Source organism: Aquarana catesbeiana, linkage group LG05 (genome assembly GCF_042186555.1).
Source record: "Aquarana catesbeiana isolate 2022-GZ linkage group LG05, ASM4218655v1, whole genome shotgun sequence".
Taxonomy (NCBI): domain Eukaryota; kingdom Metazoa; phylum Chordata; class Amphibia; order Anura; family Ranidae; genus Aquarana; species Aquarana catesbeiana.
The window spans coordinates 100716184-100733114 of NC_133328.1; the positions used below are offsets into that span (position 1 = coordinate 100716184).

General features: G+C 42.2%; 1 protein-coding gene across 1 annotated transcript in view; it reads left to right on the forward strand.

The window, feature by feature from the left end:
- ACVR2B (activin A receptor type 2B) overlaps positions 1–16628 on the forward strand; it is a 279211-nt gene extending 262583 nt beyond the window's left edge. The window contains exons 8-10 of the mRNA XM_073632740.1: positions 11197–11311; positions 12527–12665; positions 16567–16628. Coding sequence (XP_073488841.1) covers positions 11197–11311; positions 12527–12665; positions 16567–16628 — 316 coding nt within the window. The remainder of the gene's footprint in view (positions 1–11196; positions 11312–12526; positions 12666–16566) is intronic.
- Positions 16629–16931: the final 303 nt, after the last annotated feature.

The following is a 16931-nucleotide window of genomic DNA, read 5'->3' on the forward strand; positions in this document are numbered from 1 at the left end:
CAGTTTTGGTTACTGAAGCCCCCCGATTCACTCGTGAAGACTGAGGAGAAGAATAAATTCAATACCTTCGCCATCTCCCCATCCTTTGTAACCAGATGTCCTTCCTCATTCTTTATGGGGCCAATATGGTCTGTCCTCCCTTTTTTACTGTTTACATACTTAAAGAATTTCTTGGGATTTTTTTTGCTCTCCTCCGCTATGTGTCTTTCATGTTCTATCTTAGCTGTCCTAATTGCACGCTTACATTTCTTATTGCATTCTTTATAAAGTCTGAATGCTGAGGATGATCCCTCAACCTTGTATTTTTTGAAGGCCTTCTCCTTTGCTTTTATATGCATTTTTACATTGGAGTTAAGCCATCCAGGACTTTTGTTCGCTCTTTTAAATTTATTACCCAATGGGATACATTGGCTAATGCCCTTATTTAATATGCTCTTAAAGCAAACCCATCTCTCCTCCGTATTCTTTGTTTCTAATATTTTATCCCAGTTTATGCCTTTTAGCAAGGTTTGTAGTTTAGGGAAGTTGGCTCTTTTGAAATTCAGTGTCTTTGTATTCCCTTTATGTTTCCTATTTGTGTGATTTATACTGAAACTAATTGACCTGTGATCACTGTTACCTAAATTGCCCCGCATTTCCACATCCGTGATCAGGTCTGTATTGTTGGTAATCAGTAGATCCAGTAATGTTTTATTTCTAGTTGGTGCGTCTACCATCTGACCCATAAAATTGTCCTGCAAGACATTAAGGAACTGGCGAGCCTTAAATGAATGTGCGGTTCCCTCCGCCCAGTCTATGTCTGGATAATTAAAATCCCCCATTATGATAACACTTCCCATTCTTGCTGCTAATCCAATTTGTAATAGGAGATCCGTCTCCACTTCCTCCCTCAGGTTTGGGGGCCTATAGCATACTCCCAGTATTATTTTCCCCTTAGCTTTATCCCTTTGGAGCTCTACCCATAAGGATTCCACCTCCTCTCTAGCTCCCTCAGTGATGTCATCTCTCACATTCACTTGTACATTATTCTTGATATATAGGCATACCCCTCCCCCTTTTTTACCCTCTCTATCCTTGCGGTATAGGGTATACCCTTGAATGTTTGCCAGCCAATCATGAGAGCTGTTGAACCAGGTCTCTGAAATTCCCACAAAATCCAAATCCTCCTCGTACAACAGTATCTCTAGTTCACCCATCTTGTCCGCCATGCTCCTGGCATTGGTGAACATGCCACATAGTTTAGACCGGTCGCATATTGTCCTCGTATTGGGTGTTTCGAGATTGCAACTAGGACTTGCTACTATACTCACCTTGTGTTTTTGTGCTTTGGTTAACCTACCACTAATGCCCCCAATACTAGCCTCTGGAATATCTTCCGCGCTGGCTATCACTGTCTCTGGACCCTCCCCCCCATCGCCTAGTTTAAAAACCCCTCTAACTTTTTGGCCATCTTCCTTCCCAGCAGATCTGCACCCTCCTCATTTAGGTGCAGTCCGTCCCTTCTATAGTACCGGTTACCAACTGAGAAGTCGGCCCAGTCCTCCAGGAACCCAAACCCCTCCTTACTACACCAGCTCTTCAGCCACTTGTTTACTTCCCTAATCTCCCTCTTCCTTTCTGGTGTGGCTCGATGTACCGGTAGTATTCCTGAGAATACTACCTTGGAGGTCCTTTTCCTCAATTTAGCTCCTAAGTCCCTAAAATCGTTCTTTAGGACACTCCATCTGCCTCTGACTTTGTCATTGGTGCCAACGTGCACCATGACAGCCGGGTCTTCCCCAGCCCCTCCCAGTAATCTGTCCACAAGATCCGTGATGTGCCGAACCCGAGCGCCCGGTAGACAACATACTGTTCGGCGCTTCAGGTCTTGGTTACAGATTGCCCTCTCTGTCCTTCTAAGAATTGAGTCCCCTACCACCAGAATCTGTCTTTCCTTTCCCTTTGCTGCCCCCCCACTCTCACTGGAGGAGTTCTTCCCCTGGCAGCTAGGAGAGTCCCTCATCTCCAGCAGTGCTGGTCCCTGACTGGTTTCACCAATGACACTCAAAGTAGCGTACTTATTGGGATGCTCCAGTCCTGGATCGGCCTCCCTGGCTTTTCCCCCTCTACCCCTCCTGACTGTCACCCATCTACTCTTTGCTAGTGCCAGCACCTCTTTGTCTCCACCCGCCTCTGTGCTGGCCCCTGCCGGCACCTGCCGTGTACGTTCCTGGCTCTCCTTTAGTATGGAGGGACTTCTCAGTGCTGACAGTTGCTTCCCCAGATTCAGAACCTGGGCTTCCAGGGAAACAATGTGCTTACATTTTGCACAGCAGTATTCGCCCTCGATCTGATGATCAAGGAACGCATACATGCGGCAAGATGTACAAAGAGTCGCCTCTCCACACCCGCCGGGCATCGTACCTATTAAATTTAGTGAGGATTTGGGGATTTTACCCTGTCCAAATTACCTAACAGCTAGCTTCCTGGCACTAATACTCAAGACAATACACAGGTACACAACAAGACAATACACAGGTACACAACAAGACAATACACAGGTACACAACAAGACAATACACAGGTACTCACAGACCTACGTGCAATCGCAGAACAGTCGCAGACCTATGTACACTCGCAATACTCAAGTATACAATACACAATACACAAGTACTAACGATCCACACACACTACTCAGACAACACTCATGTACTCACACTACACAGGTACTATGACCCCTGTTATAATCTCCTGTTTTAAACTCTGGTTTTAACTCACCACTTAGAAAAGTTCCACTTGGTATAAGTTCCAGCAATCTCCCAATGAGCAGGCTCAGGATGAGTCCTACACACAGTTATATAGACTGCAGGCACCTGTGAGCAATCACCCCTCCCCCTACTTAATAGCCTGAAGGAACCAAAGAAGAAAAAAAAAAAAAAAAAAAAAAAGCTATTTAAAAAGTGACAGAAAAGGCTAATTGAAAAGCTAAAAGGAAAAGCCCCAAAAATGCTACCCAGCAAACAAAAAGTAAAACTTGTTCACTCTCCGTCTGGTTTTAACTCACCACTTAGAAAAGTTCCACTTGGTATAAGTTCCAGCAATCTCCCAATGAGCAGGCTCAGGATGAGTCCTACACACAGTTATATAGACTGCAGGCACCTGTGAGCAATCACCCCTCCCCCTACTTAATAGCCTGAAGGAACCAAAGAAGAAAAAAAAAAAAAAAAAAAAAAAGCTATTTAAAAAGTGACAGAAAAGGCTAATTGAAAAGCTAAAAGGAAAAGCCCCAAAAATGCTACCCAGCAAACAAAAAGTAAAACTTGTTCACTCTCCGTCTGGTTTTAACTCACCACTTAGAAAAGTTCCACTTGGTATAAGTTCCAGCAATCTCCCAATGAGCAGGCTCAGGATGAGTCCTACACACAGTTATATAGACTGCAGGCACCTGTGAGCAATCACCCCTCCCCCTACTTAATAGCCTGAAGGAACCAAAGAAGAAAAAAAAAAAAAAAAAAAAAAGCTATTTAAAAAGTGACAGAAAAGGCTAATTGAAAAGCTAAAAGGAAAAGCCCCAAAAATGCTACCCAGCAAACAAAAAGTAAAACTTGTTCACTCTCCGTCTGGTTTTAACTCACCACTTAGAAAAGTTCCACTTGGTATAAGTTCCAGCAATCTCCCAATGAGCAGGCTCAGGATGAGTCCTACACACAGTTATATAGACTGCAGGCACCTGTGAGCAATCACCCCTCCCCCTACTTAATAGCCTGAAGGAACCAAAGAAGAAAAAAAAAAAAAAAAAAAAAAAGCTATTTAAAAAGTGACAGAAAAGGCTAATTGAAAAGCTAAAAGGAAAAGCCCCAAAAATGCTACCCAGCAAACAAAAAGTAAAACTTGTTCACTCTCCGTCTGGTTTTAACTCACCACTTAGAAAAGTTCCACTTGGTATAAGTTCCAGCAATCTCCCAATGAGCAGGCTCAGGATGAGTCCTACACACAGTTATATAGACTGCAGGCACCTGTGAGCAATCACCCCTCCCCCTACTTAATAGCCTGAAGGAACCAAAGAAGAAAAAAAAAAAAAAAAAAAAAAAGCTATTTAAAAAGTGACAGAAAAGGCTAATTGAAAAGCTAAAAGGAAAAGCCCCAAAAATGCTACCCAGCAAACAAAAAGTAAAACTTGTTCACTCTCCGTCTGGTTTTAACTCACCACTTAGAAAAGTTCCACTTGGTATAAGTTCCAGCAATCTCCCAATGAGCAGGCTCAGGATGAGTCCTACACACAGTTATATAGACTGCAGGCACCTGTGAGCAATCACCCCTCCCCCTACTTAATAGCCTGAAGGAACCAAAGAAGAAAAAAAAAAAAAAAAGCTATTTAAAAAGTGACAGAAAAGGCTAATTGAAAAGCTAAAAGGAAAAGCCCCAAAAATGCTACCCAGCAAACAAAAAGTAAAACTTGTTCACTCTCCGTCTGGTTTTAACTCACCACTTAGAAAAGTTCCACTTGGTATAAGTTCCAGCAATCTCCCAATGAGCAGGCTCAGGATGAGTCCTACACACAGTTATATAGACTGCAGGCACCTGTGAGCAATCACCCCTCCCCCTACTTAATAGCCTGAAGGAACCAAAGAAGAAAAAAAAAAAAAAAAAAAAAAAGCTATTTAAAAAGTGACAGAAAAGGCTAATTGAAAAGCTAAAAGGAAAAGCCCCAAAAATGCTACCCAGCAAACAAAAAGTAAAACTTGTTCATTCTCCGTCTGGTTTTAACTCACCACTTAGAAAAGTTCCACTTGGTATAAGTTCCAGCAATCTCCCAATGAGCAGGCTCAGGATGAGTCCTACACACAGTTATATAGACTGCAGGCACCTGTGAGCAATCACCCCTCCCCCTACTTAATAGCCTGAAGGAACCAAAGAAGAAAAAAAAAAAAAAAAAAAAAAAAGCTATTTAAAAAGTGACAGAAAAGGCTAATTGAAAAGCTAAAAGGAAAAGCCCCAAAAATGCTACCCAGCAAACAAAAAGTAAAACTTGTTCACTCTCCGTCTGGTTTTAACTCACCACTTAGAAAAGTTCCACTTGGTATAAGTTCCAGCAATCTCCCAATGAGCAGGCTCAGGATGAGTCCTACACACAGTTATATAGACTGCAGGCACCTGTGAGCAATCACCCCTCCCCCTACTTAATAGCCTGAAGGAACCAAAGAAGAAAAAAAAAAAAAAAAAAAAAAAGCTATTTAAAAAGTGACAGAAAAGGCTAATTGAAAAGCTAAAAGGAAAAGCCCCAAAAATGCTACCCAGCAAACAAAAAGTAAAACTTGTTCACTCTCCGTCTGGTTTTAACTCACCACTTAGAAAAGTTCCACTTGGTATAAGTTCCAGCAATCTCCCAATGAGCAGGCTCAGGATGAGTCCTACACACAGTTATATAGACTGCAGGCACCTGTGAGCAATCACCCCTCCCCCCACTTAATAGCCTGAAGGAACCAAAGAAGAAAAAAAAAAAAAAAAAAAAAAAGCTATTTAAAAAGTGACAGAAAAGGCTAATTGAAAAGCTAAAAGGAAAAGCCCCAAAAATGCTACCCAGCAAACAAAAAGTAAAACTTGTTCACTCTCCGTCTGGTTTTAACTCACCACTTAGAAAAGTTCCACTTGGTATAAGTTCCAGCAATCTCCCAATGAGCAGGCTCAGGATGAGTCCTACACACAGTTATATAGACTGCAGGCACCTGTGAGCAATCACCCCTCCCCCTACTTAATAGCCTGAAGGAACCAAAGAAGAAAAAAAAAAAAAAAAAAAAAACTATTTAAAAAGTGACAGAAAAGGCTAATTGAAAAGCTAAAAGGAAAAGCCCCAAAAATGCTACCCAGCAAACAAAAAGTAAAACTTGTTCACTCTCCGTCTGGTTTTAACTCACCACTTAGAAAAGTTCCACTTGGTATAAGTTCCAGCAATCTCCCAATGAGCAGGCTCAGGATGAGTCCTACACACAGTTATATAGACTGCAGGCACCTGTGAGCAATCACCCCTCCCCCTACTTAATAGCCTGAAGGAACCAAAGAAGAAAAAAAAAAAAAAAAAAAAAAGCTATTTAAAAAGTGACAGAAAAGGCTAATTGAAAAGCTAAAAGGAAAAGCCCCAAAAATGCTACCCAGCAAACAAAAAGTAAAACTTGTTCACTCTCCGTCTGGTTTTAACTCACCACTTAGAAAAGTTCCACTTGGTATAAGTTCCAGCAATCTCCCAATGAGCAGGCTCAGGATGAGTCCTACACACAGTTATATAGACTGCAGGCACCTGTGAGCAATCACCCCTCCCCCTACTTAATAGCCTGAAGGAACCAAAGAAGAAAAAAAAAAAAAAAAAAAAAAAAGCTATTTAAAAAGTGACAGAAAAGGCTAATTGAAAAGCTAAAAGGAAAAGCCCCAAAAATGCTACCCAGCAAACAAAAAGTAAAACTTGTTCACTCTCCGTCTGGTTTTAACTCACCACTTAGAAAAGTTCCACTTGGTATAAGTTCCAGCAATCTCCCAATGAGCAGGCTCAGGATGAGTCCTACACACAGTTATATAGACTGCAGGCACCTGTGAGCAATCACCCCTCCCCCTACTTAATAGCCTGAAGGAACCAAAGAAGAAAAAAAAAAAAAAAAAAAAAAAAGCTATTTAAAAAGTGACAGAAAAGGCTAATTGAAAAGCTAAAAGGAAAAGCCCCAAAAATGCTACCCAGCAAACAAAAAGTAAAACTTGTTCACTCTCCGTCTGGTTTTAACTCACCACTTAGAAAAGTTCCACTTGGTATAAGTTCCAGCAATCTCCCAATGAGCAGGCTCAGGATGAGTCCTACACACAGTTATATAGACTGCAGGCACCTGTGAGCAATCACCCCTCCCCCTACTTAATAGCCTGAAGGAACCAAAGAAGAAAAAAAAAAAAAAAAAAAAAAAAAAGCTATTTAAAAAGTGACAGAAAAGGCTAATTGAAAAGCTAAAAGGAAAAGCCCCAAAAATGCTACCCAGCAAACAAAAAGTAAAACTTGTTCACTCTCCGTCTGGTTTTAACTCACCACTTAGAAAAGTTCCACTTGGTATAAGTTCCAGCAATCTCCCAATGAGCAGGCTCAGGATGAGTCCTACACACAGTTATATAGACTGCAGGCACCTGTGAGCAATCACCCCTCCCCCTACTTAATAGCCTGAAGGAACCAAAGAAGAAAAAATTAAAAAAAAAAAAAAAAGCTATTTAAAAAGTGACAGAAAAGGCTAATTGAAAAGCTAAAAGGAAAAGCCCCAAAAATGCTACCCAGCAAACAAAAAGTAAAACTTGTTCACTCTCCGTCTGGTTTTAACTCACCACTTAGAAAAGTTCCACTTGGTATAAGTTCCAGCAATCTCCCAATGAGCAGGCTCAGGATGAGTCCTACACACAGTTATATAGACTGCAGGCACCTGTGAGCAATCACCCCTCCCCCTACTTAATAGCCTGAAGGAACCAAAGAAGAAAAAAAAAAAAAAAAAAAAAAAAGCTATTTAAAAAGTGACAGAAAAGGCTAATTGAAAAGCTAAAAGGAAAAGCCCCAAAAATGCTACCCAGCAAACAAAAAGTAAAACTTGTTCACTCTCCGTCTGGTTTTAACTCACCACTTAGAAAAGTTCCACTTGGTATAAGTTCCAGCAATCTCCCAATGAGCAGTTTTCTTAGACCTGGAGCTCAGGAATGGCCCTGATGGCAATATCGTCTCCAAAACACACTTTAAACCCAGCAGTGGTAACTCCTTTTTACATGCTGAGAGCAACCATCATCCTAGACGGATAAGGAACGTCCCATATGGACAGTTCTGCCATCTAAAGCGCACCTGCACAATGAAAAGTGACTATCTAGAACAGAGCAAGATCCTTCGGTACAAATTAATTGACAAGGGTTATGATTCCACCCTAAATGATACTGCCTGTAATAAATATGCTAATCTATATGAGGAGCCCCTGGTACATGATTCACGGTCTACCTCTGCCAGGGATCAGGACACTATACAAACCCGGTTCTCCACTCAATACACCAACAAAGCCTTTGAAATACAAAGCATTTTACGGAAGAACTGGAGTATCCTCAAACACGATCCGATCCTATATAAGCACCTTCCTGATAGACCTAATATAGTCTATAGAAAACCACGGGATCTAAGAAGCTTGATAGCTCCCAGCATAGTGAGGAAACCCCTGGACAAGTCCACTAATGTCTGGTCGACTATTTTTGATCAGAAAGGTAGCTACAAGTGTAGTGTTAGGAACTGTGGCACTTGTCAATACATGTGGCACAGAAAAAAGTCTGTCACTGGTAGTGATGGTAGAGTTCGCCATTTGAAGCAGTTTATCAACTGTGGGACGGACCACGTGGTTTATGGCATCATTTGCCCGTGTGGGTGCCTTTATGTTGGCCGCACCTCTCGCCCCATGAGAGTGCGCATTGGCGAGCACAAATGTGATATTACTAACACACGAGTCAAATACCCTGTCCCTCGCCACTTTCATGATGTACACCACGGACATTCGTCTGGTATGAAAGTGTTTGGGATTGAGTCCATCAGGGGTGATCTTGATAGAGGTAGAAGACACCAAAGGCTCTGCAGACGCGAGGCCTATTGGATCTTCACCTTAGGTAGCATGCCCCCGGGGGGGTTGAATGAGGATCCTGAGGTTCACAAAATTGTTTGACTATGTAGAGTTCGTTGGCTACTATCCTGCCTTTCCCAATTCCCCCCCGCCCTCTCCCTCCCCCCCTCCCTCCCCTTTCTTTCCTTTTTTCTGCCCATTTCCCATTTCTATCTAATTTTAGATGATTATTAATGATTATTACCAATCTATTAATATTGTAGTTGTGACACCATCCAAGATATTCTTTTATTTGTGAAATACATGTATTGTTTTGCTATCGATTTTATAGTCACTTTCACAACCATCTATTGCACATAGCGACTGGAGAGGGAGTACTTACCTTTTTTTGTATTACAATGGGATTTATGTATGTCTAGTAATTTGCTATTATCAGTTTTTAGACATTGCTTCTCCAGTTGCAGTATGTTGCTGCATGTGCATATCTCCTTCAGCATGACCTTTATTTAGGTGCAATTCCAATTGGGTTGGTTTCTGTTTACACAGTCCTTTTAATTGCTGACCTGTGGTTGAGTCGTGGCTTGCCAGGTGGTCGGGCACTTCTATGCGTGTACAGAGCTGTAGATGTGGCGCGTGTTTTTTGCGCTGGCGGCCAGATGATTGATATTAAATTATATCATTATTGTTTTTTGTTTTTTTTTGTTTTTTGTACCATTATCAGCATTATTATTACTATACTATATACATTATTATTAGTATTCATTTCACCATCTTTATTTCATCATTTAATATATATCGACTACTATCTCAGCCATTTATTTTATTTTATCTAATTCAAATTTATTATCTAATAGTATTTACATCACTATTACCATCATTATTATCATTACTTTACCACTTGGTATACATTATTAGTTTTTAGGGGCCCTTTGGTCCCTTGTTGGGGGCTATTTGGTATTTTTGTTCGGGTGGGCCGCTGCTTGTGGGGCAGCTGCTAGCCTAGACTGACATTAGGATGGCTCTAGTGAGCGGACGGCCTTTAACATGCTGGTCCCGCCCCCAGTTGCATGTCGCTGGGCGGTCTTCCGCCACTCATGTTGTCAGTGGGCGGTGCGAGATGCGGAAGGGGCGATGTGGATCCCGCTCCCTTCCCCAACTTGGAACGCAAACACATCTGCGTGCGTTCCACTTCGATACAGCTACGATGTTAACGTCCCGCTGTGCACTCGATGCGGAGGCGCTCCACATGCATTGACCCCCTGAGATAGCACTGTAGGTATTTCTTATATACATCTATATTTTATTCATTTTTCATATCTTTATACTCTTGTACATTCTTTGATGTGACTGGTGGTCTTTGGAGTGGGAGTTTCCCACCCACCATGTCTACTACTGCTCACTATGGTTCATATCTGGTACATGTGACACACATCATGCTATTGTCATCTTTTGCATTCTGTGTGCACAGCACGCCACGATCCATTACCAATGGCTCAGCTTGCCTCTGTTATACTTTTATTTTATTATATTTTATTATATATTATATTATATTTATTTTACAAACTATTCTCTGAATACCAATTGGAGTGTTGCCCGTATGATTGGAGGGCACAAGAGGGAGGGATCCCTTGAGGGGAAGGAGCCCCATATCCCACCCCTGTTTCATTGACACTCAGGCACTTATAAAAAGGTACTGCTGAAGGAGTGATCACTGCATAGCTCTGACGAAGAAGGGACGTTCCCTTCGAAACGCGTTAGCTGATTGTGATGCCTGTGCATCCCTCCACGATCTTTGGAAGGTATCGCTTATCCCAAGTCACATGCTGTTTGTCGGTGCACTTTATGTTGTGCCTCCTCCACCAATTGCTTGGGAGTTGTCTCTTTTTACTATTTTTATTCAATAAATGTTTTAAAAGTTAATGCACAAGGCTGGTGCGCCCCTGTTTCTCTTTTCTTTCAACACCTGGCACACCCCCTGCGCACGCCTATGACTACAAGTAAGCAGCTCTTTATTGCAGAAGAGACATGCTAGGTCTCTTTTACAAAAACACACAACTATCTGCCTGCTTGCAGTCTTCTATTGAATGTACCCTGAGCTGTGCATGTACAGCTCATTGAGCATTCCCAGCACACTCTGGCTGTGCCAGAATGACTGACCCCCCCGTACACATGTCCGCGCCGGATAATCAGGAGGCCGAAAACCCAACACCCAGGAAGAAGATGACAGCAGCTGGCGAGAGATGTAACCAACGCTTCACTGAAAGGTGGAGGGGTGGGCATATTGGGCAGTTTAGTTCCACTTTAAGGGCTTCTTGTAACAGTTATTGATTTGATTACTTCCATTTTATTACCTACAATCAGGGCTGTTAGTATCCATAGATACAAGAACAGCCATCATTCATGACCACATTCTGCTCAAGGGGTGAGATTTCAACACTGCCTTAAATGGCACAAAAAAGTAGAGCTCTTCTTTGGGACCTTAATACAGGTTACACTTGACTTTTAAGTTTTTAGATATCTAGTATATATTTTTGCTGCCTTTTTTTGTATTCAGTTCTGTTTCTTAGCTGATTCTGTCTAACTTAATTTTTTTTTTTTTTACCTCCTACAGAGATTTTAAAAGTAAGAACGTATTGTTGAAAAATGACCTGACCGCAATTTTGGCAGATTTCGGGTTAGCTGTACGATTTGAACCTGGAAAACCTCCTGGGGATACTCATGGGCAGGCAAGTATTCTCCTAATTTCTTTAAGTGTATCTAAAGCCAGTTTTTTGGGGTTTTTTTCCCGTTTTAAATACAGTTGGCAAGGGTTGGAACCACTGTCAGGTTTTATTTGCTTTCTATGTTTTTGGGATATTTACACTCAATCCGTCCTGATGACTGGTGTCACTGGGACGAAAAATAAAAAAGAATCTAAAATTTGAAGTTGTTGCAAGAATAGTAATAGTGGAAAATCTTCCAATGGGGGCATTTTTTCTGGATGTTTTTGCTCACTTTAGAGAGATCTCCTCAAACTTCCTGTTGTAGCTCAAGAGAGGAAGAAATTTTTTCTCAGTGGGACAAATATTGAAAGGGGTTTTAACTATGCCTTACTCTAGCCAAACCTTAAAAAAAAAAAAAAAAGTTTTGGCTTTAGATGTACTAACTATACTTACCTGGGTCCCCCCCCCTCGATCCAGCGACGTACATGAGCAGCTCTCCTGGGTCTCTCTCTCTCCTCATTGGCTCACACAGCAGTGGCAGCCCTTGGCTCCAGCTGCTGTAATTACCGCTGTGTGTGTGTATGAATAATATCCATTTACAGGAGTGTGGCTTAGGAGCAAGCCTGCTCCAGTGCCCCATAGCAGGTGGCTTGCTATGGAGGCACTCGGCAGAGTGGAGGAACCAGGACTCCCAGCGGGAGACCCAAAAAGAAGAGATCGGGGCTGCTCTGTGCAAAACCATTACACAGAACAGATAAGTAAAGCATGTTTGTTATTTAAAAAAAATTAACCTTTAGAACCACTTTAAGAAGTGAATCTAAAGGCAAAACGTTTTTAGCTTGGTAAGGTGTTAGAATCGCTGTTAGTATTTAATTACTGTCTACGACCCCCTCAGGGAGACTCAGGGAGATGTGTCCCCATCTGTTTGTCCTAGTTACCTTTCAATCGGATGGAAAATCCAAAATTTTGAGTTGGCCCTGGAACCGCAATAGATGTAAAATCTTCCAATAGGAACGGATGTTCCTGTAAAAAATGTCTAAGAAGGTATTTCCTAAACGAAAAAGATGTCCTCTTCCGGTTGTGTCTACAGTACAGGAAGTAAAGGGAAATCTGCCCATGACAAATGAGAAAAAAAAGGTCTTGGCTGTTTATGTGCTTTATATTTTAACTTTCACTAGATGTATTTTTCCGATCGATTTTCTATGCAATATGATGGCAAACTTTGTCATATTTATCTAGGTTGGAACGAGGAGGTATATGGCTCCAGAGGTGCTAGAAGGAGCAATAAACTTCCAGCGAGATGCCTTTCTCAGGATAGACATGTATGCCATGGGGCTCGTTCTGTGGGAGATTGTAGCTAGATGTACAGCTGCTGATGGTAAGTCTTTAACTCCCCTAGCGATATCTTAAGTTAACTTACAAGATGTTGTGGCATAAATTGTATACGACTTAAAGGGGTTGATTTACTGAAACTGGAGAGTGCAAAATCTGGTGCAGCTGTGCATAGAAACCAATCAGCTTCCATGTTTTTTTTGTCCATGCTTAATTGAACAAACTGAAGTTAGAAGTTGATTGGTTACCATGCACAGCTACACCAGATTTTGCACTCTCCGGTTTTATAAAATCAACCCCAAAATGTCACTAAGCCCACGTTCACACTGAGGGCGGGTTTGAAATCGTGCAAATTCAGCTGAACTCGCACAATTTCAAACTGGCATTTCAGTGTGAGTTCGGGGGCGTTTTGATAGACATCTGTGTGGGTTCATGGACAGATGTCTATTGAAATCGCCCCCAAAATTAGTGCAGAAACTACTTTTGAAAATCGGTTCGACGCCGTAAAGGCGGCATCGCACCAATGCAGGCGGTGCCATTGCCAGCAATAGGCTCTGATTTGGCATGCAATTTGACATGTCAAATCGCATGCCAAATCGAACAGTGTGAATGTGGGCTAATGGCTAAAATTTTATTTATAGTTTTGGATTGAGTGCAGAGGCATTAGAATATCTTTCTGTTTTTAGTGCTTCCTGTGGCCTGTTAGGGAGATTCAAGGCTCGGTGCACACTGCTGCGACGCCAACGTGGTTTGATTGTGCCTGTGACTTTGCCCTGCAACTTCCTTCCCACTTGGATGCTATTTAGGACTTGTACAAAGGCTGAAATCCTACCCAAGTCGGACCAAAGTAGTGCAGCAACCTTTTCTAAAGTCGGAGTGACTTCTGTAGTATCAGTTAAGACGGCTCTCATAGGTACACATTAAATTTGACATGTCATCCAACTTACGGTCTCGCAAGTCAGAGCAGTGTGAACAAAACCTAGATCCAAAATTCTCTAAATAGAAAAAAAGATACATTTTCTTTTTCACCTAGTCAGAGAATTATGTAAATAATAATAAAATGATTAGGTTAGGGTTAAAGGTCAGATTTGTGTCAAAAATCATATTCTGTATGTAAGGATTAATAAAAAAAGGCAAAACAGCAGTAGTAGGAGAATTTATTTTGTTTTGTTTGTTTTTGGTGGTGGGTCATGGTAATGGCAAGAGATATATAGGCCGAAGTTCAAAAAGATATTGATATGTACAACTTTACTAACGTGTCAACGTTGCAAAACTGCATTCAAGCATTAAGGGGTTAAAAAAAGAAAAAAAAGATTGCCTGGAAGCAGACAGAGGGATAAACAGTAAAGTTTATTTCCTGGCTGGAGTTCAGCTTTAAGGCAAGAAGACTCGTCTCAGTATAATGTTCTTCACACTTCTACTGACCTCTTAGTGTAATACTGCTTCTGCCACGTATCGTACATTATTTTCAGTAATCATTAATACATGTGTTTTAATCGGTCTGCCTTATCTGCATTGGTAAAAGTATAAAGAAAAGCAGATAAAATAAAAATATCTCTCATGAATTTTTACATTCTAGAATTCACAGTTTTTTTAATAATTTGTTATTAAAGCTAAAATTTCACCATAAAAAAAGATCAAAAGTTCTTTATAGCTTTAGTAAGCCAACATGTACCTGTAATAAAGGATGCCCCATGTTGTGCAGGCAACTATATCCTGTAAAAATCTTCACTGCAGGGATAGGATGGCCCGTCCTCTTCTGTCTCTGAACTTCCACATTGCCATGGTTGATAGCTGCAGGTCTTCTGAGACGCTGCTATGTAAGAGTTCCTGAGGAGGAAATGGGCCACTCCTCTCTCCTCCACTATTGAGAAACATTTTTTCATTGTTTTCACTGCCTGTAACCAGGTCTGTAAATGGTAGAGAGAATCTTTCACTCAGCAGACTCTCCATTTACAGATCTTGTTACAAGACAGTTCAAGTAATAAAATAATGTTTCTCAGTAGAGGAGGAGAGGATGAGTCCTTGTCAGGAACAATTTCACAGCAGGTTCATAGAAGACCCAGTGCTATTAATCCCCACAGTGCTGGAAGTTTAGACCCAGGAAAAGGACAGGGGATCACTACAGAGAGGTTCCTACAGGGTCCAGTTACCGTCACAATGTGCGACATGCAAGTACTGTGCAAAAATTTTAGACAGGTGTGAAAAAATGCTGTAAATTAAGGAATGCTTTCAGATATAGAAGTGTTAATAGTTTATTTTGATCAATTAGCAAAATGGAAAGTAAATAAACAGAAGAGAAGTCCAAATCAATAGTTGACTGCCTTCAAAACTGCATCAATTCTTCTAAGTATACTTGCACACAATTTTTGAAGGAACTCGGCAGGTAGGTTGTTCCAAACAAACATCTTGGAGAACTAACCACTGCCCTCACCAGGGGTGTTGCTAGGTCCTAAAAAAGATCTGGGCTGAGAGCCCATAACAGCGAAGTAAAGAAAGTCATACACTTGGGCGGGCATACACATGTATGTATGTATGTATATATATCATATATTATCATTACATTAGGGTCCCGGAGAGCCGCTTCCTTACATCAGCGTCCCCAGAGAGCCCCCGCCTTACATCAGGTCCCCAGAGAGCCTTCCTTACATCAGGGTCCCCAGAGAGCCTCCCCCTTACATCAGGGTCCCCAGAGAGCCCCCGCCTTACATCAGGGGTCCCCAGAGAGCCCCGCCTTACATCAGGGTCCCCAGAGAGCCCCCGCTTTACATTAGGGTCCCCAGAGAGCCTCCCCCTTACATCAGGGTCCCCAGAGAGCCTCCCCCTTACATCAGGGTCCCCAGAGAGCCTCCCCCTTACATCAGGGTCCCCCAGAGAGCCTCCCCCTTACATCAGGGTCCCCAGAGAGCCTCCCCCTTACATCAGGGTCCCCAGAGAGCCTCCCCCATACATCAGGGTCCTCAGAGAGCCCCCCCCCTTACATCAGGGTCCTCAGAGCCCCCCCCCTTACATCAGGGTCCTCAGAAGCCCCCCCTTACATCAGGGTCCTCAGAGCCCCCCCCCTTACATCAGGGTCCTCAGAGCCCCCCCTTACATCAGGGTCCTCAGAGCCCCCCCTTACATCAGGGTCCTCAGAGGGCCCCCCAGCCCCCTAACATCAGGGTCCTCAGAGAGACCCCCCCCACTTACAACATGGTTCCCAGAGAACCATGCTGCCGCCCCGCTCTCCGGTTCTCCCCGTGTCTGTGTCCGGCCAGCTGGTTCTCTCATGCTGCCACCTGCTCTCCTGTTCTCCCGTGTCTGTGTCCCGCCGGCTGGCTCTCTCATGCTGAAGCCCGCTCTCCGCTCCCCCTGTGCTGCCCGCCGGCTCTATCATGCGGCCCTGGTGGTTGGGGACCCCTTCAGAGACTCAGGGGCTATGGTCCCCAGAAGCCACAACCCTAGCCCATGCCACTGGCCCTCACCATTTATCAGTCCAGAGCACCTGTTGCCATTTTTCTGCCCCCCCCCCAGTTTCTATCTTTTCGTGCATGGTTGAGTCGCTTTGCCTTTCCATGTCTCAACATCATGAAGTCTGTCTGGGATTACATGAAGAGACAGAAGAATTTAAGGCATCCTACACCCACAGAAGATCTATGGTTAGTTCTCCAAGATGTTTGGAACAACCTACCTGCTGAGCTCCTTCAAAAACTCTGTCCAATTATACCTAGAAATTATTTGATGAAAATAAACTATTAACACTTCTAATTCCCAAAGCATTCTTAATTTACAGAATTTACTTCCTTAGCACTGTACTTCTTTACAGGTGTATTACCACACAAAAGCTATATATTTTTTTTTCCTATTTTTATTTCTTTTATTTTTTATGGCTGAACTTCAGTTTAAAAAAAAAATCTGAGTTGTCTGGGGCCTGTTTAATGAGTATATGTTACTACTTCATTTTCCAGGGCCTGTTGATGAGTATATGTTACCATTTGAAGAAGAGATCGGTCAGGCATCCCTTCTTTAGAAGGACTTACAGGAAGTAGTGGTGCACCAAGAAGATGCGCCCTGTATTTAAAGACCACTGGTTAAAACATCACAGTAAGTGCCACTTAATTTTATTTCATTAAAATATTCTCATCCTGCTTTGGCTTTATCAACAAAAACAAATGCCAGGAGGTTGAATGTGTGATTCTTCATTTTTTTATCTTCCCTCTGTTCTCATTTTATGTTTCAATCATTTTTATTGTTTTCATTACAGTAAACATTATAACATAATACAAAAGAATGCAGAAGTTATCAATGATGACATGCATTAAGGGTATGGAGT